Source organism: Lycium ferocissimum, chromosome 1 (genome assembly GCF_029784015.1).
Source record: "Lycium ferocissimum isolate CSIRO_LF1 chromosome 1, AGI_CSIRO_Lferr_CH_V1, whole genome shotgun sequence".
NCBI classification, from domain to species: Eukaryota; Viridiplantae; Streptophyta; class Magnoliopsida; order Solanales; family Solanaceae; genus Lycium; species Lycium ferocissimum.
Window position 1 is genome coordinate 7,592,779 of NC_081342.1, and position 27,067 is coordinate 7,619,845.

At 35.8% G+C, this 27,067-nt stretch overlaps 1 protein-coding gene across 1 annotated transcript; it reads left to right on the forward strand.

Annotated features, from left to right (window-relative positions):
* Positions 1-4,220: 4,220 nt before the first annotated feature.
* On the forward strand, positions 4,221-25,621 carry LOC132043115 (myosin-7-like). Its single transcript, XM_059433621.1, has 41 exons — positions 4,221-4,696; positions 5,586-5,714; positions 6,447-6,590; positions 7,812-7,957; positions 8,036-8,192; positions 8,369-8,427; positions 8,522-8,681; positions 9,573-9,722; positions 9,796-9,932; positions 10,014-10,160; positions 10,251-10,352; positions 10,725-10,782; positions 10,863-10,964; positions 11,335-11,372; positions 11,485-11,611; positions 11,709-11,879; positions 11,967-12,098; positions 12,180-12,289; positions 12,420-12,480; positions 13,068-13,245; positions 13,662-13,867; positions 13,979-14,098; positions 14,790-14,888; positions 15,323-15,619; positions 16,082-16,221; positions 16,983-17,103; positions 17,340-17,479; positions 17,825-17,918; positions 18,016-18,036; positions 18,417-18,539; positions 19,450-19,620; positions 19,749-19,892; positions 22,274-22,456; positions 22,953-23,084; positions 23,167-23,237; positions 23,323-23,422; positions 23,816-23,872; positions 24,088-24,144; positions 24,433-24,513; positions 24,788-24,885; positions 25,092-25,621. The coding sequence occupies exons 1-41, from the start codon at positions 4,694-4,696 to the stop codon at positions 25,210-25,212; spliced, it is 4,887 nt and encodes a 1,628-aa protein (XP_059289604.1). The 5' UTR covers positions 4,221-4,693; the 3' UTR covers positions 25,213-25,621.
* Positions 25,622-27,067: the final 1,446 nt, after the last annotated feature.

The window sequence follows — 27,067 nt, forward strand, 5'->3', positions numbered from 1 at the left end:
CAATTTTGGCTAAAATCATTTTACCTCTTCAATTTCGTGCGAAAATTAAAATTTCATCAATTTTTTTTTTTTTTTTTGCTATAAATGTTCTGTTGTTGCTATCTTATTTCCCCGGTTTATAGAGTTAACATAATAGTAATTTCTATTTTACCATTAATTTTATTAATTTGGTCTAAATTGTTTAGTTTCATGATCGTTTTTTATTTTCTTTGGCGAAATTAGCCTATTACAATTGTTAAGAAGATCAATGAAGTTAATTTCTCTATACCAGTTAATGGAGTTCGTTTTGTTACAAGAAAAAAAACTGAATTTTGAGCCAATGAAAATAGAGTTCTTAGGCATGCATCGATAAGTTATAGCAACCATATTGATGATTTTCCTTTTGGATGGGTGAAAATAAAAAGAAAGCTAAAACATTAACTAATAGCTTGGTATGGAACTAGTGTTTTCCAAGTTTCTTATACATGACGTTTTTTTTTAGAGAATATTTCTCCTCCGGGTTTTTTTCCTTCTAGAAGTCTCGAATATTTTTATGACAACGACAATCTTATTAGACTGTTACCATAAATATTTATATTTCTGGACATAATTAATTGAAACACTTTTAACTAAGATATTTATTGTATAAATTTAGTACTATGCCTCATTCGTAAATTCATATTACTAGATTTATGCAATTACAAATGCCTTAAATATTCACAAAAAATGCAAACGATGTACGTCTTGAAATAAAACCTTTAAGAATAAATCTGATGCGATGATGATGTTGTGATTGCTGGTGATATAGTTGGGTTAAATGTATTCCGGTTCAATTTCGATCGCAACAAAAAGCCCTCAACAATAGCTGCTTATCCTCGCTGTCTCCTGTTTAATGAGTTTGAAAAATGTAGTGGTTACATCCTAAAGGATTATTTCACACAACCAAAAAAGATGATTTTAGTAGCTTGATTGGTTATTACAAATGTAGTAAAGTGTTTGAGACAAAAAATAGAGAGGTTGCATAATCAGAAGGGTGAGGATTATGTTCGCGAGTGGATCGAAGAAAAAGCTTTTGATGCGCGTAAAATCCTACAACTCAAACACACTGTTAATCTGCTTTTGAAATAGGTTCATTTTCTCAAGCAAAAGCTTGATGATGCAGTTGAAGTTAATAAAAAGGATGTGGTTGATGTCCAAACAACCAACATATGGTATTTCCGATGGTGGCTCACGATGCGCTGGGCCTTGTGTCCAGTCCTACCAGGACATGGACGTGCCAGACAACCAGCATGTGGTATCTCTGATAGTGGTTATGGCTTTGCGCGACCAGGACATGGATATGTCGGACAATGAACATGTCCTATAGATTCATAAAGCACAACTTGATAGAGTCTAGGAGGATGGTATAAAAAAAACTGAACCTTTATTTTTTTGTGTTTCCCATAGATGTTCAAAACCTTGTACATAACATCAAGCATGTTTTATAAACTCACTGGATGTGCTTATAAGGAAATCTTCTTGCACTCGAGGGGAGTAGAAATCAGTGGTGATATATGAGCGGTAGAGATATGTTAAAAAATGTAAGATATACTTAATTTGTCTTTCTTTTGTTTTCTAATTATTCTTATCGTGTAAATTTTAATGTTTTATTTATGTTAGGATCCACCAATATTTTTGTACTTCATCATCTATATTTAAATCAATATATTTTCCTTCGTTTTTTTTGTCTTTAGTCATTTTAGTTGTCTTGTATTATCTGGAAAACCATTCACTATATACTATTTTAGCATTCTCTTTGTGCGAATTGGAAGAGGTAAAGTGTCATAAATTCAAGATTTAAAATAAACTATGTATACAATAATTATTTGGATTAAATATTTTGTGAAAAGTTAAAATATTTTAATAAACCTAAGACGACGACAACAACAACATACCCAGTATAATCTCACAGGTGGAGTATGGAGTAATAATAGATAATTTAAGAATTATTAAATATATTTTGTATTTAAGTATTAGGTATGATTATTTATTCCGAATACTGTTATTAATTGTTTGTTTTAAATTAGACGGTCATGAAATTTTTGTGCCATTCAAATATTGTTCACTAATTACATGATTTTTCCCTTTAAATACATTGCGTGCACATATCAAATTATCTAGCTATAGTATATTCTAAAGTACTGGCTTGAAATGGACATTGTATAAACCTTTGGGTTATTCTGCAGACTAGGCACCTTGTCATCTTCCACAAATTTCTGGCATTTTATTTTCATTTTTAGTCTATTTGTTTCTTGCTATTTTCTTATTATTTTATACAGTGACACAGAAGGAAAGTTGGAGCATTACTAAACTCATTCTTCTCATTTATTTTTTGTTTTTTCTTTTGTCTGTGGTGATCAATTAATTACTAATCTCTATGCACCAACATCATTAATAGGTTTATTGTTGTTTGTTTTTCACCTGGTGTCCGATATTCGCATTGAAACAAAACAAAATTTAAATTTATGCCGGAAAGTCCTTTTCTTAGGTGATAAACACTCCCTAACAAAGATAATTTCATATTCAAAACTCGAACTCAAAACCAATGATAAAAAAAAGTACTTACCGCTCCGATCCACCTCAACCCTATTTGGTGGTCTATTGAGTGTCTGGTCAGAATAACGTTTGTTTACCGCAAAAAGAGCAACAATTGAATTTGTACGCGGTTTAAAGGATACGTGACTTAAATTTAATAACGAACACAAATAGTAAATGAATGCGGGTAAAGAATTAACGAAGCGAAAGCAAATAAAATAGAGCCTGAGTTCGGTATGATAAACCCGGTGGAAGAAGATCCTTTTTTGGACTATACTCCTTAGATCCGATCAGGAAATTCCTTCCTCGGTCTGTTATGCGAATAATTAAGACTTGGAACGGAACAAAATGATTGAAAAATTGGGGCAAAGGTTTTAACGAAGAAGTTTTATTAGCCACTAGAATGTATTGTAGATTGCTATGCCCTCTAATGGGGCTGATACATGCGTTTAAATAGTGCTAGAGTCCTACTCGGATTAGGAGGCACGAACCCTCATCTGGATATAAACAGTTGCGATATAGTCGGGCACGTCCGTTGGTGGCGCGATCTCCTTCGATAAATCAGGTGAAGATAGCTTTCCGTTGATTTGGGTTTATCCCATTGAATATTCTTCGGGTTCTATCTTACGGACTCATTAGCTTGGTAATACTATCGGTTTGACTTCACAAACTTACAACAAAACGGACCTTCGATTCGACTTCACGGACCTTCGCTGAATCGGAGAGAATTAGGTTCTCACCGTACACAACGTTAAGCTTCTTTCCTCAAAATAAGAACATACCATTACAACAAAAAGGAAAAGGAAAACTATAATAAATATATCTGATGCTCACATAACAATAAGTACTTATTCATATTTAATATTTACATTAAATCAATAACAATTAAAAATTAAAGTGAGAAGAAATATTATCTGACTATATTATTATGATATTTTTGTGTTATTCAAATGTTGCTCACGAATCACATAATTTGTTTCCTTTAATTTCATAAACTTCTTACCATTTTGTACATTGCATAGAAAAATAAAATGACAACAAAATAATAATTTACCATGATTAGTTTCCTTTAATATCTTATACTAGTAAGGATAATATTAAAAAAAAAAAAAATTGCAAAACATCAAAGGTAGTTGAAATTCATGATAAGTCAGGTAACAACAAAATCTTGAAGGAGACCAATTAAGGCTACTTTTTTTGGTTTCCCATCCGGTGTCCGGTATTCTTAATTGGGGCTCGACTAATCAGGATTCGTGTCGGGTAGTCCCACATTGGGGGCAAATCAATCCCTAACAATAGTGGCTCCGTACCCAAAAGGGTTCGAACTCAAGACCTTAGTTAAGGATGGAATAGTACCAGCCACTACACCACAACCATTGTCAGTACCAATTAAGGCTATGGTGAATAGGTAATCACGTTTCGGGTTCAAACCTTGAGTATGAAATCGCTTCTGTTAGGAAGTGTTTTCTCTTCTGATGTCGATCCCAATGCAGTACCGGACACGAGAGGGGAACCAAAATAAATCTTGCAGTGAGGACAATGTGCAAATAAAACAAAAACTAAAGGTTATTATGGGCATTTAAAAATCTTCTCTCTCTCTCCATAGACACATTCATGTTGTGGATTCTCTCTGCATTTTGACGTGAACAGAAGTAACCAACCAAGAAACCTCAAAAACAAAATTCCTGAACAAAACATAGGCCAACATTATACAACAAATATTGTCATTCTGAAGAGAAAAACAAACATTTTTCATAGGAAAGGAAAGGAAAGGATTTGCAAAGGGGGATTGTTTTCTTTCCTTTTCATTCATAGGAAGAAAGAAAGAAAACAAAAAACAAAATATAGGGTGATTGATTTCAAAATATATAAATACCCCTTATTACCTATTATATTTTTCTTTCCCATTTTCATTTCTAAACCCTTTCCCTTCACATTTTCTTGATTTTTTTGGTTACACATTGTGGAGAAGCAAAGAGAAGACAAAAGGCCACTCCTTTAAAGGCATATTGTTGTTTATTACATAATGAAGCGCATTATGGGTATCTTTCAGAAAAAAATATCAATGGTTTTTATTGGGTTGTGGATTTGAAGGGAAAAAATTGGAGTCTTGATTGGTCTCCATTGTGTTTGTTGAGAAATGGTATGGCATTCTTGATTCTTCTGAAGAATTTCCTTAGTTTGCATGTTGGCTTTTGCTTAATGTTTTGAGCTTTTTTTACGAATAGTTGACAGCTTTAGGTTATTTTGATTCTGTTTTCAATTGCATGAGTATTGTTTTCTCTTGAAGGAGTAATGAAAGGTGGCGTGTGTTTAAGCTAAATTATGTTGTTCTAGTGAAGGGTTTTAATTGATTGCTTCTTGGTAACAAACAGTTGAGATATAATTAAGTGCATGAAGTATATTCTATCTAATAGCTTAAGCTTTTATATGAGATGGTTACACAACTCAACATGGAGCAATTCTCGTCTCCACGCATTATCAAGAAGAATTTCCACGTGCTTCGTTCATGAACAACTTAAGCTTAAGCTTTTGGACACGATGGTCACATAGTTTGTGCTATTATCTAATCTGATGCATTTTCAAGGAATATAGGATATTATTTTTCAGAGGTTTCATTGCTCATAATTTGTTTTTAAGTTTAAAATTCACTTTCAACTGTTAAGTGTTGCATACTACACCTCCAAGTTAGAGGTGTTTGGAAGATTAAAGCAGAAATCCCTGAAGCTTCTATCTGGAGACAAAATAGAAATAAGTTTGTTTGTTTGGGTGTTCAAGATCTCCCTATCTGAGAGTCAAATTGGCACATTCAAGAGTTAAATACGTAGACGAATTTAGATTTCATGTGTAAAATATCTTTCACCTCTTATTCTTCTTTTCTTTTCTGGTCCTATCTAATGTTCTTTTGTTCTTTTTGCTTATAAAATCTCCTCTCTGGTATATACAAACTTTCAACGTGCATCATTGTTTTTAAGGAAAAGATGATTTTATATTGCTGTGTCTGAGACTTCCGCAATTCTAATTGTCTGCAGAGTGTTTCTGCCAGTGTTGTGGTTGGATCTCATGTATGGGTTGAGGATCCTGAGGTAGCTTGGCTAGATGGGGTGGTTGTTGAAGTCAATGGCGAAGAGATCACAGTTGACTGCACCTCAGGGAAGACAGTAAGTTTTACACTAACATAGGCCATTATTGGGTTACTATTGTTTATCATTCGAAGTTCCTTTTTCTTTGGCTTTTAAGCTTTAACATTCTTTTTTTGCTGCATTATGTTTGATCCACATCCTTGGTGCCTGTGGGGAATACTTAAATGATAATGTAATTATGTCTTGTTGTTTGCCGCATACATTCTTCCTATGCACATAACCTCTTGCTTTCTTTTTGCATATAGCAGCCAAAACTACTAAATAATTATGAATTTAGATGATGCCTTGGTTTTTTGTGTTGTATGGTCTGGTCGTAATTGTGTAAATATTTGTTGAATCTTCATCTTCACTTTTACCTTCCCCGTTCCTTTTCCGGCGAGAATAAATAGCGTCGTGTGACAGCACATAAACTACAGATTGCAGCCAATTTTTTGATCTCAGAAAAAAAAAAAAAAATGGCTGCAGCAGGCAGTATTATTGACAAGATTATATATGGTTATACCGAGTAAAGTCTATTTACTATATTGTTTCTATAGCTCACTGTGGTCTCTGAGCCAGGTATCGCTTCTTGGAAAAGTTTATAATTAGCGTTTATGAGTTAAAAATAGTTTCCTTTTCTAGTGTTTGCAGCATGCTTGCTAGCGAACTCTGGATGCTATCACTTTTTGAAAAACACATTGACAGGATTACGTCATTCATTTTTGCTGGTATCTGAATGTGATTGACAAATTTCCCTGAATTACTTTCTAGGTTACAGCCAATCTATCCAATGTGTACGCAAAAGATACTGATGCGCCTTCTTGTGGTGTGGATGATATGACAAAACTATCTTATCTGCATGAACCTGGAGTTTTGCAGAATTTGAGAAGTCGATATGACATGAATGAAATTTATGTAAGCACTTTCGGCATGATTATTATGCATTTTTTTTTCAAATATATTTCTGTTTATCTTTCGGTGATTTTTAGGCATTAAGGGGCTGTTTGAATCATGCTAGTTATGCGGAGACTATAATGTAGTACTCCCTCCATCCCAATTTATCTGACACTTTTCGCTTTTCTAGAGTCAATTGACTAAATTTTGAAGCTAAATTAGACTAGATTAACTCAATATTTTAAGAATAAAATTTATATATTTGAAAACTACATGAAAAGTACTATAAGTTGTAACTTTTCTGATTTCTCATATCAATTTGGTGAAAAAACACATCTTAAAATGTTGTTCAAAGTTCATACAGTTTGAATCTCGGGAAGCGAAAAGTGTCACATAAATTGGGACATAAGGAGTAATTGTTTATGCAGTGATTAATAATGAAAGGATTGATGTATAGTGAATAATTATGTAGGGATCATGCAGTAAGTAATAATGCAGGGAATGCTATGTAGAGATTGTCTTATAACATTGGGGGTTTGGGGGTGGTTGGGGGGGGGGGGGGGGGCAACATTAGGATTATAGGAATGGTTCTGGCTCTGCTACCATGGCACGGTGTTCGGCCCTAACTCAATCTCTAAAGCTAGCTTAACAGTGGCGGAGCCACATGCATCCAAGGGGTGTCAACCGACACCCCTTCGCCAAAAATTACACTGTGTAAATATATAAAAAGAACTTTTTTATGTATATATACTATGTGTTGAACCCCCTTAATTTCTTCGTATATTTGCTTATTCATATTTTGACACTCCTTAATAAATTTCTAGTTCCGCCATTGGCTTGCTACCTCATGAGGTTAAGATTGCCTAATATCATATAAGGAGACAACAACACAAGTACTCTCAGTGCTGCATTGCTAACACACGTAATTTTTTCCATATTCTATCCCGTATAAAATAATACATAAGTTTCTGTATAACTTAATGCGGGTATTGTTAATACCGCAAACCAAATGCAACATTAATTATGAAGGGATAATACAACCAACCACATGCTGCATTAATCATCCGGAGAATATTAGTCTAGGCAATCCAAACAAAAACTTTATTGTTTTATGCATGATTTTATGTTGAGATTATTTTTACTAATCCTTTCAAACAAACAACCCCGGAAGTTTTTTCTTTTTCTTTTTCATAGCTTGAATAAACTGGTTGTGAAAGCTAACATGTGATTGGATGCATTCAGACTTACACGGGGAGCATCTTGATTGCCGTGAACCCATTCAAGCGGTTACCCCATTTATATGCTAAAAGTGTGATGGAACAGTACAAAGGAATTGCACTTGGGGAGCTTCCTCCTCATCCTTTTGCTATTGCTGATGCTGCTTACAGGCAAGATTCATGTTTTTCGAGTGGCTGTCAAAGTATTAACTCACTAGATGATCGTTCACATTGTGCTTCTAAATGCAGGCAGATGATTCATGAGGGGATAAGCCAGTCAATTTTGGTAAGTGGAGAGAGTGGAGCTGGCAAGACAGAAAGCACAAAAATGCTTATGCAATATCTTGCATATATGGGAGGGCGAGCTGCAGCTGAGGGAAGGAGTGTAGAGCAGCAAGTCCTTGAGGTATGGTTAACTTTTGGTAAATTTTCTCAGCTTGTCTTTGTTTCGATCAAATTCAGCTATTGGAATCTTGAGACAGCCACTTTCTTGTCAAGAATGACTTTATAAAATCTGTTGAAAGATTACCTCAAAACATTCTGGATATATGTATATACATATTTAACTTTTTCTTTCTTCAGTCAAATCCAGTTTTAGAAGCGTTCGGTAATGCTAAGACAGTCAGAAACAACAACTCAAGGTGAGGAGACTAGAAATTCAGATGCTTATTCCTCATCATATTCTACATTCCATTTAACTGATGAATTTTGCTGCACCAACATGTATTTTGGCAGTCGTTTTGGTAAGTTTGTGGAGCTTCAGTTTGATAATAGGGGGAGGATCTCCGGTGCTGCTATCAGAACATATCTGCTGGAACGATCCCGTGTTTGTCAAGTTTCTGATCCTGAGAGAAATTATCACTGCTTCTATTTGCTTTGTGCTGCACCACCTCAGGTGATTTTACTGTCCCTTTTTATTTGCAAATGTTTTCTTCTACAAGTTGGGGAGCACTTTACCTCTATTAGGATTTAGATCGTACCTGATGCTTGCCCTCCGGATGCAATTTGTCTATTTTCTAATTAAGCAAAAGGAATATGTTAACAAAGAAAAGAGAAGGTTCTTCTTTATTTAATTTTAATTTTAATTTTTCGTTATTGTTGAATAATTACAAGGTAAGGAACATGGAAACATCCTCTTGCAATAATACAAGGTAAAGTTGTGTACAATAGACCTAATGTGACCTGGCCTTTCGCAGAACATTGTGCATTGCAGGATCTTAGTGCACCTGCCCTTTTTATTAAAAAATTAAATGACAATTAGTGGTGTAAGTACCGTCCAATACTTATCTATTGATTTAAAAAGAATATAGAAATAGAAAGGTGTCTTTGGAAAGTTTCCTTTGTCCCTTTTTCACACCAAAAAACAGAAACGCCTCTGAAGAGAATTGTAATAAGCCAGTAGATAGTACTGAGTATGGCTGCAGAAGCCGTAGCTGTAGGTGCTATGGTCTAGTTTTTCAATTTAAGCACTAGTTGTTGATGCCACTACTACCATTATGACCAGAGAATATTCTTGTCTGAACATATTCCATAGCATCATGACCATAGACCCTTGTGGTCCGGCCCTTCCCCGGACCCTGCGCATAGCGGGAGCTTGGTGCACCGGGCTGCCCTTTTTAACATATTTGATAGCAATATGTTGCAGAGCTAATTAAATAAATAAATGTGACTCCTCTTTAACCATATAAGCATTTAGATGAGCTGTCACATATTTCAATAGTTTAGAATCATGCAATGTTGTTCTAAGTTGGAGCTACTTGTTTTCTTTCCTTCTCTTTTCTTGCAGGATGTTGAAAAATATAAAGTAGGGAACCCAAGGACATTTCACTATCTGAACCAATCAAATTTTTTTGAACTAGCTGGAGTGGATGAGTCAGAGGAATACCTGGCAACGAGAAGGGCCATGGATATTGTTGGGATCAGTCACGATGAGCAGGTATTAGCATCATTACATTCTTCGATACATGGGTTACTTCATGAGAGTCTCTAGTTTTAATATTCAACTGCAGGATGCTATTTTTAGAGTAGTGGCTGCAATTCTTCACTTGGGGAACATTGAATTTGCAAAGGGAACAGAAACTGATGCTTCAGAACCTAAGGATGATAAGTCTCGGTTCCATCTAAAGATTGCAGCTGAACTATTCATGTAAGTGGTTTCTTCTATTTATATTATCCAGATACCCTCGTGTTCTTTAACTTAAATTCATTTTGGTGAAATCTTGTTTAGGTGTGATGAGAAGTCCCTTGAGGACTCCATGTGCAAACGTGTCATGGTAACTCGTGATGAGACCATTACAAAGTCCCTTGATCCAGAAGCTGCAGCTCTCAGTAGAGATGCTTTAGCCAAGATAGTCTACTCAAGATTGTTTGATTGGTTAGTTGAGTTCAGAATGATTAAATATTATTGCTTGTTTAGTTGTTCCAAATATAATTGACCCAAGACAGATGTTGTTTCATTGTTCAGGATAGTGAACAAGATCAATAACTCTATTGGCCAAGATCCTGATTCATCTTTCTCAATTGGTGTTCTAGATATATATGGATTTGAGAGTTTCAAGACAAACAGGTGCTTAACCGGTATGCTTTTGTTTTCATCATTCACATAGGTTAAGTTCTTAACTTCTTGCAGAGTTCTGGATGAAAGTTCTGTTCTGCCAATGTGGATTTTTTGGAATTGAATGTTCATTATCCTCTCTGATCCAACTTAACCATAATTTATTTTCTCTTTTCAACATCTGCCTGTTTGACCAGATTTATCTTGGATATGGTTTACCGTTCCTGCTATAGTTATTGCTGCCTATACACACATTCTTCTTCTTAAAGCACTTTTGGTGTTGGGTTCACATTTAGATGAATAGCCTTTTTGTTTCCCTGCTAGTTTCTTAATTTTTTTTTGATGCTCTCTCCTTTGTTATGATTATTGATTTCTTCAATGCAGTTTTGAGCAATTCTGCATTAATTTGACCAACGAAAAACTGCAGCAACATTTCAACCAGGTTTGTGTAGTGATTCATTTGACAGTCTCATAGCTGAGAAATGTTAGTATTCTAAAACCTTTTGTTTTTCCCTTTTCCAGCATGTTTTCAAGATGGAGCAAGAAGAGTATACCAAAGAGGAAATTGACTGGAGTTACATAGATTTCATTGATAACCAAGATATCCTTGATCTTATAGAAAAGGTGATGTAGATCATGAATATATTTTATCACCACCTTTTACTTTTGATGACTGCCTAGAAAATGTATAGAGAAGAAATTATTGCAAGAAAATGGGACAAGACCAAATACAAAGGTATAGAGATGAGGAGTTCTATAAAGTAGATCTTTCTACCAAATATATTTAATCATCAGTGCATGACGAATTATCTTATGTGGATTACCTTACTATTTGTTTCACTTCTTTCTTCCACAGATATTCTGGTAAAAAAGGAAAACAAAATATGTCCTTTTGTCATCACTTATTTCTATTATGTCATAGGTTTTAAATTTTATTGATATTTTTTGGTTCAATTTTACCATGTTTATGTTCTGAATACGTTGTTTCCTTCAGAAACCTGGCGGGATCATTGCTCTTCTTGACGAGGCTTGGTATGCAGACATTTCAAATCTTTAATTTACTCTAATTTTTCTTTCTTTTGGTCTAACTGTCAAAAGCCTCATTGATTGTGGTTTTGACTGCTCTTTGTGGTTCTTCTGCCAGTATGTTCCCAAGATCAACACATGAGACCTTTGCAGAAAAGCTATATCAGACTTTTAAAGATCATAAGCGGTTCAGCAAGCCAAAGTTGTCCCGGACTGATTTTACTATTTGCCACTATGCTGGTGATGTATGTAGGAAAAGTAGTTCCTAATGACATGATGCAATTTTTGCCAAGAAAAACAAGTGTTGCTCAATATTTTTTTTTTTGATCTTTTTCGTGTCAGGTCACGTACCAAACCGAGTTCTTTTTGGATAAGAACAAGGATTATGTAGTTCCAGAGCACCAAGCAACACTTATTGCTTCAAGGTGCCACTTTGTCGCTGGCTTGTTTCCACCTTTACCTGAAGATTCTTCTAAACAGACCAAGTTTTCCTCTATTGGCGCTCGATTTAAAGTATGTTTTTCTTATTGCCTTTGATCGACCTTTTTTGATCATTTCTTCATCATGCCTCTGAAATATCTTACCCTTTACCTGATATAGCAACAATTGCAATCATTGCTTGAGACACTTAATGCCACAGAGCCTCATTATGTTCGTTGCGTGAAGCCAAATAATCTCTTGAAGCCAGAAATTTTTGAGAATCAAAATGTACTCCAGCAGCTTCGTTGTGGGGTAAGCTTTAATAACCTTTATCTATTACAAACTATATAGTCTCAGCAAACCTGGCTACTTTACAACGAAATCTTTTTCTAGGGAGTTCTGGAGGCTATTCGGATCAGTTGTGCTGGCTATCCTACTCGGAAACCATTTGATGAATTCTTAAGTCGGTTTAAGGTCCTTGCTCCTGAAGTTTTAAATGGAAGGTATTATTTGCATTAGACATTTTAAAGGTTTCTATCCATTTTTTTTCCTTTGGTCTGTCAACATCGAGAAATTTGTGTCGCCATGTTTTCTTTCACATTCCTTTTCTCATGATAGTCTTCTCATTGATAGTATTGACGAGGTTGCTGCTTGCGGGAGACTTTTAGAGAAAGCTCGCCTCAAAGGTTATCAGGTACTGATTGGCGTTCTTCTGGTAGTGGTTAATCATAAGGGGTAAAATCATTAAGAATTTTCTATTAAAGAGAGATTATGTTTGTGTACTGAATACTGCAGCAATAAATCAAGAAACAATCAGTAAAATATCTCCCTATTCTCCTTTCCTTTAGGAAAGAAATTCCAAATGAATTACCTACCTAAAATAATATAGAATTTCTCTAATCTAGAAAACAAATAAAATCCGGATTCCGAGTCTAAAAGCAGTTTATTAGTCCAAAATTTTGGATTTTTGAGATCCTTTCCAGAATTAAGACAATTCAAAATCATGCTTATTCCTTCTGCTCTGAACTTTCAGTGCCTTTTTCTTTTATATTGTAGTATTTGGTCATTTAGTTGCTGAAATTTAGTTGAGGAACATTGTTGAGAATCTTGTGCGAAACCTGTAAACTAGGTTACTTACTTTCTTGTTACATCAGATCTTTGAATGTATTACATTGTTCAAATTTGTATCATCCGGTTTTATGATTCTTTCTGTTGAAGTTTATAAAATTTGTACATGCCAGTTGACACTTGACACATCTATCTGATATTACATAATTGCAGGTTGGTAAAACAAAAGTGTTTCTTAGAGCTGGTCAAATGGCAGAGTTAGACACTCGCCGAAATGAGGTCCTTGGCAGGTCTGCTAGCAAAATCCAGGGAAAAGTTCGCACATATTTCGCTCGCAAAAAATTTGTGTTGTTACGAGTTTCAGCAATCCAAATCCAAGCTGTTTGTAGGGGTATGGTAACCTGTTTGATTTCTATATATAATTTATATGACCACATGCCAATAAAAAGCTAGATCCGCAGTGAATACATCCTGGCCCTGTACACACCGTCTGTCACACTGTGGGAATTGGTTTCCTTAAATTCAATAAGGGATTTTTTTTTCATTTTTGGCCCATCGGCCGAAACTAATTACGTGCGCTAGCCAAAATATACAAAACCTATACACTGATTATGTTATTATATGTAAATTATCTGCATATTTTGTGTATACAATATGTATATTTATAGTTAATATACAAACATATGTATTTTCTAGCTATTATCTTTTGAGTGGTACAAAAATGTAATTATCTCATTCAATAATGCCTCTAATGGTTTACTTATGCAATAAAGAAATGTGTAATAACTGTTTTATGATACCTATCAGGCCAGCTTGAACGGGCTCTCTATGAGCGCATGAGGAGGGAAGCTGCCTGTCTGAGGATCCAAAAAGATGCACGCAAGTACATTGCAAGGAAATCTTATGGATTGCTGTGTTTTTCAGCTGTTTCCATTCAAGCAGGATTGCGTGGCATGGCCGCTCGAAACGAGCTTCAATTCAGAAAGCGAAAAAATGCAGCTATCTTTATCCAGGTAAATGAAGGACTGTCTACTGGCTTTTCTGAAACTCACATGCTATTTTACATGTTTTGAATGACACTTAGGTTTGCTGTAATTTTCTTACCTTGAATCTGTTGATTATAGAGTGATTTGCGAAGATACTTGAAATGCCGGCATTATAGGAGGATGAAGAAAGCAGTAGTTGTGCTACAATGTTCCTGGAGAGCTAAAATGGCCCGTAAAGAACTACGGAAGCTAAAGATGGTAAGAACTTCTCTTCTAAAGATGGTAAGAACTTCTCTTTCTGTTGGCCATTATTGATTACAAAATTTCATGATAGGGATCCTTGGAGCAACGGTAAAGTTGTCTCTGTGTGGACCTATAGGTCATGAGTTCGAGCAGTGGAAGCAGCCCCTAATGCTTGCATTAGGGTAGGCTGTCTGCATCACACCCTTGGGGTGCGGCCCTTCCCCGGACCCTGCTGACGTGGGATGCTTTGTGCACCGGGCTTCCCTTTGAGATTTTATGTACGACATGCTAGTTTGTTGTGCCCCTTGATCTGTGTAAATTGTAGTTGTCATTTTTCTCCCAGTTTTCAGTTACGATAGATCAACAACTAGTTCTGAATCATTCACTGAAAAGATCGTGAACATGTCAATGTTAAATAAATGAATATCCATATCTTGTGCTTGAATTGATGAATGCAGGTGCAGATTTATTTATTCAACTGTTATCTTGCCAAAAGTCTCTCTTCAGGCATTTTCCTCCTTTAAATTGATTTTAGAGTCTTTGACCCCGATTTGAAATGGAATGAAATTCACGGATACAGCATGAGATTTTCCTCATATAGCACTTGCAAATCTATATCTGCCATTGTTGGGATCGGGATTTCACGTGCTGGAGTTCAAAGCCTTAATAAATGCTCTAAGTATCTTTATTTTCTTTTCTGCTTCAGGCGGCGAAAGAAACTGGAGCTCTCCAAGAAGCCAAAAGCAAGCTGGAAAAGGAAGTTGAAGAGCTGACACAGAGACTAGAGGCGGAGAAGCGCATGAGGGTAAATATTTTTCTTTTAACTTTCAAGATGGCTACCAGTATTAGAATTGGTAATTAGGTTTTAACAGGCTCATTAACTATAATGTCGTCCTTTCCACTCAGTTTACAGAAAATGAGTTCATCTCATATTTTCGTTGCCTTCTAGTTGGAATTTATTAATTTAACAACTAAACCTCAATGTGAAAGTAGTTGGGCTCGGTTGTTTGGATCCTATATGTCCATTCTTCTCTATTTGGAGTTTATATAGCTCAAATATTTGATGCACATCATGTTGGAAATGTGCATGTCTTATAATTTCAAAGTGTTTATTGTTGGACTTGGGAGTTGGACCAAGATAAAGCAAGCATTGAAAATAAACAGAAAACATAATGTGATTCTATTTTGTATTAGCATTTTGCTTTTACACAAGTAATTGACAGAAACTATATTATATAGGATAATCTGGAGGAAGCTAAAAGCCAGGAAACAATGAAATTACAGTCTGCATTGGAAGAGATGAGGCTCCAGCTTCAAGAAACTAAAGAGTTGCTCAAGAAGGAACGTGAGGCTGCCACAAAGGTCGCGGAACAAGGATCTGTTACACAAGAGGTCCAGGTTAAAGATCAGGGGCTGCTCACGAAGGAACATTCGGCTGCCACAAAGGTTGTGGAACAAGGATCTGTAATACAAGAAGTCAAAGTTATAGATCAGGTGCAGGTCAACAAGCTTACAGCAGAAAATGAGCAGCTTAAGGTTAGGATGTGACATTAACTGCGTTGTACTACTTCATGGATATTGGATACTCTATTGGGATAATTACATTTTTGGACTTCACAAAAGAATAATAGCCAGCAAATGCATAGGTTTTGTATATTAAGTATATTTATACATATAATATATGTACATCTACATATACATATAATATACGTACATCTACATACATTTACATAATCAGGGTATAGGTTTTGTATAATTTGGCTAGCGCCCATAATTAACTTCGGCTGACGGCCCAAAAATGAAAAAACTCTACTCTATTTGAAGTTCAATAAGTACATGAAGTAATCCTGACGGGAAAAGTTTTTCTGCTGTTTCAAATTTATTCTTTATCCACTGTTTTCTTGCTCAACATTATATCTATGGTTACAGCTTCTGATGCATAATTTTCATAATTCAGTTGTCAAACTGGCTTTTAATGTCTTGTCAAATATGTTGCAGGTTCTTGTTAACTCATTGGAAAAGGAAATTGATGAAAAAGAGAAAAAATATAAGGAGACAGCCAGAGTAAGTGAGGAGCGACTGAAGCAAGTTCTGGAGGCCGAGTCTAAGATAACTCAGCTGAAGGATGCCATGCAAAGGTAAGGAAATTTTACATATTCACTTTGTTTGTTCGAAACCGCCTTTACTTATTTGTTCTACCTTAATATGGTTTATATTAATCTGGAATCTGAATTATCCATCATAGTTTGTCTAAAGCTGAAAGTCAAGCAGGATTTTATCCTCGGTTGATTTATAGACTGTCTAAGTTTAATATTGTAAGTACATTATTTATTTTCCAACACTATTTTGTGCACTGCCTATTAAGAAACGGACCTATGGTCTAGCTCAACCCCAAAAGCTAGCTCAAGAGATGAGGATTTTCAAGACCATATAAAGAGACCAAAATGGCCCTTCACCGATGTGGGACTCAACACTGCACGTCCAGGACTAGACATCTAGAGCGTGGACAATATATGATGGGGGCTCCCACATCAGGTAAACAATGAATTGGATGGCCTTGGCTCTTATACCATGATAGGAAAATGGACCTTGAGCCTAACTCAACCCCAAAAAGCTAGCTCAAGAGGTGAGGATTTTCCCAGCAGAAATAACTGCATACACCTCCCAGACGATTTGTGGTTCACTTGTTTCAATCCACCTTAGCCTTCCTTTTAATTGAATCTAATTTGTATTTGACCCAAAATTGCATTTTGATATCCACCTAGTCCAGCTTTTCTCATAACTTTTGGAATTGCTGGTATTTTATTGTCAATACAGCTCTAAGTTGAATCTCACACCAATTTTGATCCTTATTTTCTCCTTTTTTTTTTTCTTTTGATACTGATTGAGGGAATCACAGTTCTAGAGAGCTCCTAATGAAGGATCCCGAGGCTGCCACAAAGTTGTTGGAAGAAGTAGAGTTCCAGGTTGCAGATCAGGAGGTGTCAGGCAAGATTACTGCTGAAAATGAACAGCTCAAGGTGAAGATGTTAGATTTAAATTGTGATGTACTACTTAATAGATACTCTTCTTGAATATCAATAAATACCCGGCAGAATTTTGGTCAGGACCAGCTTTCTTGCAGCTTCTGATTTTTTTATCTTGTTCACTTTTTCTTGCATAGGATTAGTACTCCAGGATTGCAGTTTCTGATGCGTGATTATCATAATTCTGTTATCGAGCTAGCTTTTTAACATGTTTATCATATATGTTGCAGGTTCTTGTTAACTCATTGGAAAAGAAAGTTGACGAAACAGAGAAAAAATATGAGGAAACAAGCAAAGTAAGTGAGGAGCGATTGAAGCAAGCTCTGGATGCAGAGGCTAAGATAATTGAGTTGAAGCTTAACATGCAAAGGTTGGAAAGTTTGACATATATGGCTTGGTTTTTTCAAAAGCTCTGGCCTCTTGTTGTTCTTCTTTAAATATGATTTTGCGTGTAATTTAGATATGGAAGCTGTGTTTGTCTTGAGCTGAAATTCAATCAGGATATGGTTTTGCTCGTCTTATTAGGACTTACTGTTCATTTTAGCAAAATGTAGAACCTACATACATTTCTTCCACTAATTAGCAGAGAACACAGATTTCTTCTATTCAGAATCTAAATGGTTCTCTTATATTTGTACAAGTTAAAATTCAGGATTCTTAATCATGTGAATTAGTTAGCTTGGATATCTTGTTTAACTTTGTGTTTGTATCTCAGGCTTGAAGAGAAACTTTCCGATATAGAAGACCAGCAGATTCTTCGACAGCAAGCGTTACATTTACCTACTGGAAGAACTTCAAGCCGTTTCACAGTAAAAACTCTGCCTCTGATGCCATAGAAATGCCACTCTTTTTTTTCATAGCTTTCTTGAGCATGTCCTCACTTTTTTTTCTGTTTTCCTCCTGCAGCCTTCTGAAAACGGTCATCATGTAAGTGAAGGATTCACCTATTTAGTGCCTTGTTATATACTCCCTGTATCCCAACTTGTATGATACTTTTATATTTTAGAACATCCAAAATGTTTGACACCATGCCATATCTGGACAACTTTCACTACTTTCAAGAATTCAAATTCATTGAAGTGTTCAAGTTTTAAATTTTGAGGTGATATTTCTCTATTAAACAAATATTTCAACTATTACTCTAATGTTTTCTTCCACTACCACTACCACTAGTATAACATATAAGTTAAATTAACATCGTAAACACTGTGTACGCACTCGAATACAGTCACATAAACTGGGATGGAGTAACAGTCACGTTGGTGCTTTTCATAACGTCTGTTATGACATATTATATATATATACAGGAACCACTGGCTGCAATACCATCAAGAAGGTTTGGTACAGATTCTATGAGGAGATCCAATGCTGGAGCAGCAAAATGGTTTGGTACAGAGTCTATGAGGAGATCCACTGCAGAAAGGCAGCGGGTATGTACCCAGGAAGCGATCAAATATATTTCAATCCGATTTCCTTTTCTGTTTGCCATCTTTCTCCGCTTTAGTACTTGTTTTCCTGTTGAGAATATATGGACAAGATATCCAAAAATTGGAGTTCATAAAACATGCTATGCCACAAAAACATTTATTTTAAAAGGCCTGTGGGTTGAACACTCTAGTATAACTGTGAGATTTAGCCTCACCCTCATTATTTATGATCCCTTATATACTTCCTTGTTCATTAGCTATTTCTTGGTTAAAAATAATCAACAATACGTAATGGCAGCTAAAGAAATGAACAAATAAAGAGTGCTGACACACTCCTTGATGCATCTTGAAAACTACCTTCCTTGCAACTTTTTCCTCAGAAGTTATTGTATACCTATAAAAAAGTTGGCAAATCTGCTGGTGAAGCTAGTATCGGAAGGACATAGCTGCATATGTTTATCAATAGAGTTCCGTTTTTAGTCCTAAACCCTGGGTAGAAAGTTTTTCAATTATTTTTTGATACCGAGAAATCCGTCTGTAGCCAACCTTAGGACCAACCGCAACCTTGGAAACTCGGGGATTATGGGCCCACCCCTCTAACCTTCTCCACTTAAATATTAGGTTTAGTTCGCTTGGTGTAGGGCTCGAACTTGTGACCTAAGCCTCAAATCCCTGTAACTTTGCCAAGTCAGCTAAGCCTTCGGGGCCGGGTAGAATGCTTTTACGTGTGTGTGCACTGCATAAATATGATTTTGTGTATAAATTGTTTTGCATGAATACCAAAAACATTAATTTATTTTTCTAACATTGAGTTAAATACATCAGCATGGGAAATAATCCTCCACTTTCCCGTGAATGAATGTGGTGATACCGTGGCTACTCATTTGATATCCTCTTTAACATTATGTTGCAGGAGAGTGTGGATATTCTTATCAAATGTGTCAGTCAAGATTTAGGGTTCAGTGAAGGGAAACCAGTGGCAGCATTTACCATATACAAATGCCTACTTCACTGGAATTCCTTTGAAGCAGAAAAAACTAACGTATTTGATCGTCTTATCCAGATGATTGGGTCTGCGATAGAGGTAATTTTCAATATCATGTCGAAATCAGCCATCATTTTGCAGCTATTTTCTGTCATAATGAGAACTTTAAAAATGCCGTCTCTCTAACTCATGATATACACACATGCTCGTTTTATATCAATTTTCAGGACGAGACAAACAATAATCACATGGCTTATTGGTTGTCCAACAGTGCAACATTGTTGTTTTTGCTTCAGCATACTCTGAAAACTACTGGTTCAGCTCCAAGTAAACCGCCCCAACCAACATCGTTTTTTGGTAGAATGGCGCAGGTATTTTGATTCGTACCTCGTCTCTATTATTGAATGTGCTCCTAAAACTATTGAGTTAAAGTTTCTGTGTGCTCCCTCCCATTTTATCTAACCTAAACTGAGTGGCATAATATTATAGAAAGACAACATCATATTTGAAAGTTGGCTATATCTTTTGCACTATGACTTTGTGTATTCGAAAGCATATCTTTAGAATGTTTCTACAGTTATTCTTTGAGTTCCCTGTTATTTTACTTAACAAAATTGGACATGTCCCTATCAGATTTGTGGGAATATGCTATTTCAAAAGCAGAACCGACCAGGAACGTAATATAAAAATTACGGTGGTGCATTTATTGCACTATTGACTTATGTATTAGGTTGGGACCGGTCCTTGACTTCTCAACGTGCCCGTCAAACTGATAATGGTGAAACCACTTGAGTTTGCAAAGTAATACGGAATATCTTTGTCGGTCTAGTGGGTGATGGTAGGCTGAAGCATGCTCTTACCAGTAGTTGGCAAGGATAGATTGCGAAATAAGCAGAGAGAAAGTGTGGAACATAGTTCCTTTATGTATATTTTGGACAATTTGAATAGAGAGCAGAAATCAATATTTTGTGGAAACAAAACAGCTTTCTAATGTTAAGTTTAGATATCAACACAATCTATACTTTCAGTGAAGGATGATTATTGTAGATGAATATACATAACATTTTTGACCTTATAGACTCCTTACACATAAAAGGAGCTTAGTGCAGTTGTGACATCCTAACTTAGGAGAAGAGTCATGCATCGGCAAAACACATGAGAGATCCTGAGTATTTAAGGAAGCATGCCTTACCCTTTAGTGACGCGTTTTAAAGCTGTGGGGGCCTAGGCCTAAAGCGGGCAATTATCACTAGCGGGTTGGGCTGTTACGGATGGTATCAGAGCCTTGTCGATGGTGGGCCAGAGTTCAACAGAGTTTAGGCAAATTCCGGAAAGGTGGGGCAAACCTCAGTGCTGAGTCTAGGCAAATCCCATGCGGTGGGGCAAACCTCAGCGAGGACGCTGAGTTCGCAGGCGGTGTATGTGACACCCTAGCTTAGGAGAAGAGTCCCACATCGACAAAACACAGGATAGATGTTAGGTATATAAGTAAGTAGGCCTTGAAGGTTGCGATGCGTTTTAAAGACGTAGGGGTCTAGGCCTAGAGTGGTCAATATCACCGGCGGGCTGGGCTATTACAGATGGTATCGAGCCGGCTCTGTGTCGACCTTTGTCGATGTTAGACGAGTTCGGCCCGAGTTTAGGCAAATCCTGGGTAGCGGGGCAAACCTCAGTCTTTGAGTATAGGCAAATCTTATGCGGTGGGGCAAACCTCAAAGAGGACGCTGAGTGCATAAGAGGGAGTGTATGTGACACCCTAGGTTAGGAGAAGAGTTCCGCATCGGCAAAACACGGGAGAGCACTTGAGTATTTAAGGAAGCATACCTTACCCCCTATTGACCGTTCACATTCCCGTTTCCTCCTTGGTACTGTTTGATTAATAAACTTACCTTATCCAAAAAAAGAAAAGAAAAAGAAACTGATGCAAAAGAAGAGGAGTAAGTGAAGCTGGAGCAGATGGAAACTGATGATAATAAATGTGAAAGAATCTGGGCATGCAATCCAAAACCTTAAACTATGGGTTGAGTGGCCCAAGATCTTTATAAACCTTTGAGAGCCCTTACACAACCGAGGTCAGACAATCAGAAGATTTCGGAAGGCGAAGTTATTAGCAGTTACGCAAGATTGGACAGAGAGAAGCCAGTTCACGAAGTATTCTGTGTGATCCAAGTTAGAGAAAGGAGAGGCGATTTTCTCCATGTCATGAACTAATCCTATGCATACTCTATCAACTAATCTGAAAATGGTACCATGTTTAAAATCTGCGATGAGGAGGAAGTGAATTATATGTAACATTGCACCAGTAAGCGGAATAACTATAAACTTTTATACAGATCGAATAGGATCTAATAGAAAGCTGAAGATTTGAATGGAGAGAAAGAAATAAGGAGAATTAATCGTATTGATTCTTACTTGACTAATATGAAATACAATTAACACTTGTATGTAGGTGTGATGCACTATTTAAGATACAATCCCGCATCTAATTTCACCATTGGCTTACTTATTAGGAGGCTACTTGTCGGTGTTGTCCTTGACGTTCTAATAGTTTGTGTACTCGTATCCTGCGAAGTTCCAAGCAAGACCATGTAACTGTTACTTGTTTTCAGTTTCGTTGGCTGGATATTGGTAAATCTCTCCGTATAAAACATACTGGTAGTGTAGATGAGGAATATGCAGGTTACTTTAAATAGTATTTGAGCAGATTTCTTCAGAAAATTTATTGATTGAAATGATTGTACTTTTTTTATAGAGCTTCCGGTCTTCATCTGCCAACCTTGCTATTGGTGGTCTCGACACTGTACGTCAGGTTGAGGCAAAGCAGCCAGCTTTATTTTTCAAGATGCAGCTCAGTGCTTATGTCGAAAAGATTTATGGAATTGTTCGGGATAACTGGAAAAGGGACTTGTCTTCACTACTGACTTCATGTATCCAGGTAAATCACCATGTTTTGTACAAGTTGTATGACAATCTCTTGTTTTAGTTGACTCTGTAGTCAGTTTAATACTGTCCTCATTTCTAGCTTTGTAGTTTTGAAGTTATGTAAGTTTATATTTTGAACACGAGGCAATTGAAATTTGATAAAGACACGTACTCTGGATGATATGAATAATATCATTCAGTGCTTGTTAATCAAAATATCTCATGAGTAAGTACTCTTCTCAAATAGCACTATTCCCTAGCTCACTAGAATTCGGTTGGCCCCTATATCGTTTAATAACTCACTACGCCATATTTACTGTCCCTTTGATTAGGATTCTGGTTTATCTTGATTCATGGCCTTCCAAAGAATTTCTATTGGATCTCAAAATTGTGATAAGCTGTTGTATTTCCAACTAGTTGCTATTTTGACTCAAAGTTCTCAGGGTTATAGTCGTTGTACTTCAGTTATTCAAACTTCTAATTATACTTTCACTTCCCATCTTAATTAGGAATCTCAAACATCAAAAGGCGGCTCCTCACAATCACCACGGAAGTCCGTCGATGGTCCTCCTCCGACCACTCCTTGGGATGGCGTAACTGAGAGCCTAAATGGGCTTCTCAGTACACTGAAAGAAAATTATGTATGTTTTCATTTTGAAAATAGTGTAATGTGCTAATATTATAATAAACTGATGAGTGGACTTGTGAATATTTTGTTTTCAGGTTCATCCAGTTTTTGTCCAGAAAATTCTAAACCAGATATTTTCTTACATAAATGTTCAGCTTTTCAATAGGTACCTTTTTCGTATCTCATAGCAGGAAGATTGGCCAGAAATTCATTGGTACACCACTTACCTTACTATTTGATCGTCATTGCAGCCTTCTCCTTCAAAGAGAGTTCTGTACATTCAGCAATGGGGAGTATGTAAAAGCTGGATTGCAAGAACTAGAACATTGGTGCGGAAATGTAAAAGAAGAGGTACTTTATCATGAGTTACTCCCTCTTTTCCATTTATGTGACACTATTACAATTTGGAGAGTCAAATGAGTTTTTCTTTGACCATGTCTTTTCAAATACTTCCTTATATGTTGAATAGTTAACTATGTGACTTATAGTACTTCTTATGTAGTTTCCAAAAATGTAAAAATTTAAAACAACTTGAAGATTCTATGTTAATATTCACACTGAAAATTAGTCAGTTTGACCCTCGTACTTCGTCTACAGAAAACTAAAAAGAGTTGACGGACTAATTGTGTCACATTAAGTGGAATGGAGGGAGTAGTAGAAATTAGATATCATGAACTATATTTACATATTTGTAATTTTATATTGCTTCAATTATAGCTCGTTGTAAATCTTCTTCCTTCGCAGTACGTTGGTTCTTCTCTGGATGAACTAAAGCATGTGAGGCAGGCAGTAGGATTCTTGGTATGTTTCTCCTCTTTGAATGGGCAAAGTTTCAATCAAGATGAATCTCTCTTTTTTGGTTTTTTGGAAAAATGTTTCTCTGCTTTCATAGGCTAATATTGGTCTTCTTATGTCCAAGTATGATTTTGCAGAAGTGTTTCCTGTTACTGCAAGTTTGAGATAATTACCTTACCTCTACCATCTATTTTGTCCTGTCTAAATAGCTTGTTTTGCAGGTTATTAATCAGAAATCGAGACTTTCATCTGAAGATCTAACAACTGATCTCTGCCCCGTAAGTTCAACTTCATGGTCTTCTTGGTTGTACTTCATTTAGAGATTTCAAATGTTGATCATGTATGGCGATTCCAGGCTGCCACTTGTGGCAGTTCATATTCCTTAGTTAGTTGTTTGAGTGCTAGCACAAAGCATCCTATTTGGAGAATTATGAAGTGTATATAGATCGATAGGGACCTAAATGAATTATGTCTGGTGTTAAGATCGGTCTTTTGAAGTTAATCTTCACGTTACGATACGAGTCCTTGGCACTGCATCTGACACTTCCTAGGTATCATCTTTTCAGATTTTGAGTAGTCAACAGTTGTATCGGATATGTACACTTTACTGGGATGAAGATTTTAATACTCAAGGTGTATCCCCAGAAGTAAGTCTTCCTTTCTCCTTCTGCTTTTATTTTATTTCGTTAAATGTCTTTTATTAATTATGTACATATCATAAATGCTCCTTCAAGACAACCTGCTGGTCAACATTAGTTCATCCATCTCGCTTACATCCTCAACTGTTTTATTTATTTATTTATTTATTATTGTTTTCTTCTATCAGGGATGTTGAACCTTAGCTTTAATGATTTTCTCTCATTGACTAAGCTTAGCTCAACTTTTCTGCATTTGATTCCTAAACCATACTGCTCGTAACAGGTAATTTCCAGTTTTAAGGATCAAGCAAAAGAAAACGCGAATGATGCAGACAATGCAAATGATGCAGATAACAACTTTGTATTGGATGATAATTCCAGGTACTATATTAATCTCATTCGCTGTCAAAATCTATGTTGCTCGGACTTTTCAAAAATACGGACAGGTGCGTGTGGATCCTCCAAAAGTAGTGCATTTTTGGAGGATCTGCCACGTGTATGGCAGCATTTCTCGAGAGTCCGAGCAACATAGGTCAAAATGACATAGATCCTTTTCTAATCATTCATCTATCTGCTTCCAAATGCAGCATCCCCATCTCTGTTGAGGATATTAACAGTTCCCTCAAGGACGTTGATTTTACCGGTGTAAAACCTGCAAACGAACTGCTTGAAAATGCAGCCTTCCAATTTTTACGCGAACAAGGCTGAGGTTTCTCAATCACAAAGTGCATGTTCATTGGAAGGACGATATCCAAGTTTCCACTTCATGAATATCAACTATTGTACATCCACTAATCGATTCTTTTTCCCTCCGGATGCACCATTCTTTTTTTATACCATAACATCCAACACCCCTTGTAAAGTTGCTCTAATGTAGTATTCTTGTAAAATTGTAGGTCTAGTTTAGATAGAAGGGGCAGGGGTGAAGTTTTCCAATTTAGAGCTTGTTCCACTTAGTCTTTGTTCTTCTTATTTGTCTCATTTTTATCCACCATTTAGAGTTGGCGTTAGCTAGATTCTTTTGTAACAAGGACTAGTTGGAGTACAATATTATTGTAAGAGCAAATGGCCAATTCAGTGCCCCATGAGCATAAGGTGTCCCTTTTTCCAAAGGTATTTTTTACATTTGATTCATGTCTAGCCTTCTTCAGTATTTTGAAATGGAATTCAATTTCCTATCTGCAAATTTTCATGCTCTCTTAGCTTCAGCTCCTGTATAATCTTGTATTCAAAATTCTTGAGGTCAGCAGGATGAATTCAAAATTATCATTTGATTGTTACCCGAGTAGGTGATGCATGAGCATGCCTTTTGTAAATGACCATTTACTGTTCTCTCTGATCCATTTTTATAGCTCTTGTTCTGAAATTGCAACCGCTGCAATGCCAGCAGTAATGAGATTTTCTTGAAAGTTCTCTTTTTAAGTCAACGAACGCCTATGCAGAGGCTATCTACCATAAAAGGCAGCCCGGTGAACAAAGCATCCCACGTTAGCGGGGTCAAGGTCTGCACCCCAAGGGGGTGTGATGTAGCCACATATCGAACCCGTGAAGATACAAAATTCTTTTAACGCAATTAAAAAAAAATAATCTTTTAACCCAATAAAAAAAAGCTCAAAGAAATGGGCGTTGGTCTTTAATTTTTGCCTATAGGGACATAAGTTATACATCATCCACAAGTTATGTCAACGCTCTTAAAGAACTTATGCCGATAAGAATAAGTTCGATTTTGAAGGCCAAAAATTAAAGACCAGCCCATTTAAAGGGTAAAAATTAAAGACCAGTCCATTTGAAGGGAAACCGTCTTGAAGATTACTTGGTATAGGAATGACATATAAATACATAATAAGAAAAGTATTTACGAAATATGGTGAAACTTTTTAATTTACAGAACATAACGAATTTTCATCTTTCATACAAACTTTTTTTAAAAAGGAAAAATGTTTTTAAAAATATTTTTGAATTAATTTTTTAAATGATTAATTTTTAAAAAAATTAAATTTTTAATATTTTAATTAATTTTTTAAATGATTAATTTGTAAAAAAAAAAAAAATTACTTTTTAAATTTTTTTTTAAAAAAAAATGTTTTTAATTTTTTTAAAAAAATTTTAAATTTTTTTTAATTTTTTTAATTTTTTTTTCTATTTAAGGCTTAAAAATTCGCTCAAAATTTTGTGTATGAAATGTGTATATCTCGCTCAAGACTTAAAAAGTTTATTCAAAATTTAGTGTATGAAATGTGTATATCTTGCTCAAGGCTTAAAAAGGTCGCTCAAATTTTGAGTATCAAAAGTATATGAAATGTGTATATCTCGTTCACGGCTTAAACATTAGCTCAAAATTTCATGTATGAAAACGGTACGAAGTGTGTATATCTCGCTCAAGAATTAGAATTTAGCTCACATTTTTCGTGTATAATGTTCATGTTAGGTTTCTAGAAAATTAATACAACTACAAACAACACTATATACAACTTTCATACAATATTCAATGCTTCAAATTTCATTCACAATTTTGTGTTTGAAAACTATATTAAAAATTTCGCTCACTTATATACATTTCATA

Excerpts from the sequence above, each read along its gene's own strand:
- LOC132043115 (XM_059433621.1), top strand. Across the intron at positions 12,290-12,419 it reads CCTGAAGTTTTAAATGGAAG|TATTGACGAGGTTGCTGCTT; the intron begins GTATTATTTGCA and ends TCTCATTGATAG. Across the intron at positions 18,540-19,449 it reads CCACTGCAGAAAGGCAGCGG|GAGAGTGTGGATATTCTTAT; the intron begins GTATGTACCCAG and ends ATTATGTTGCAG.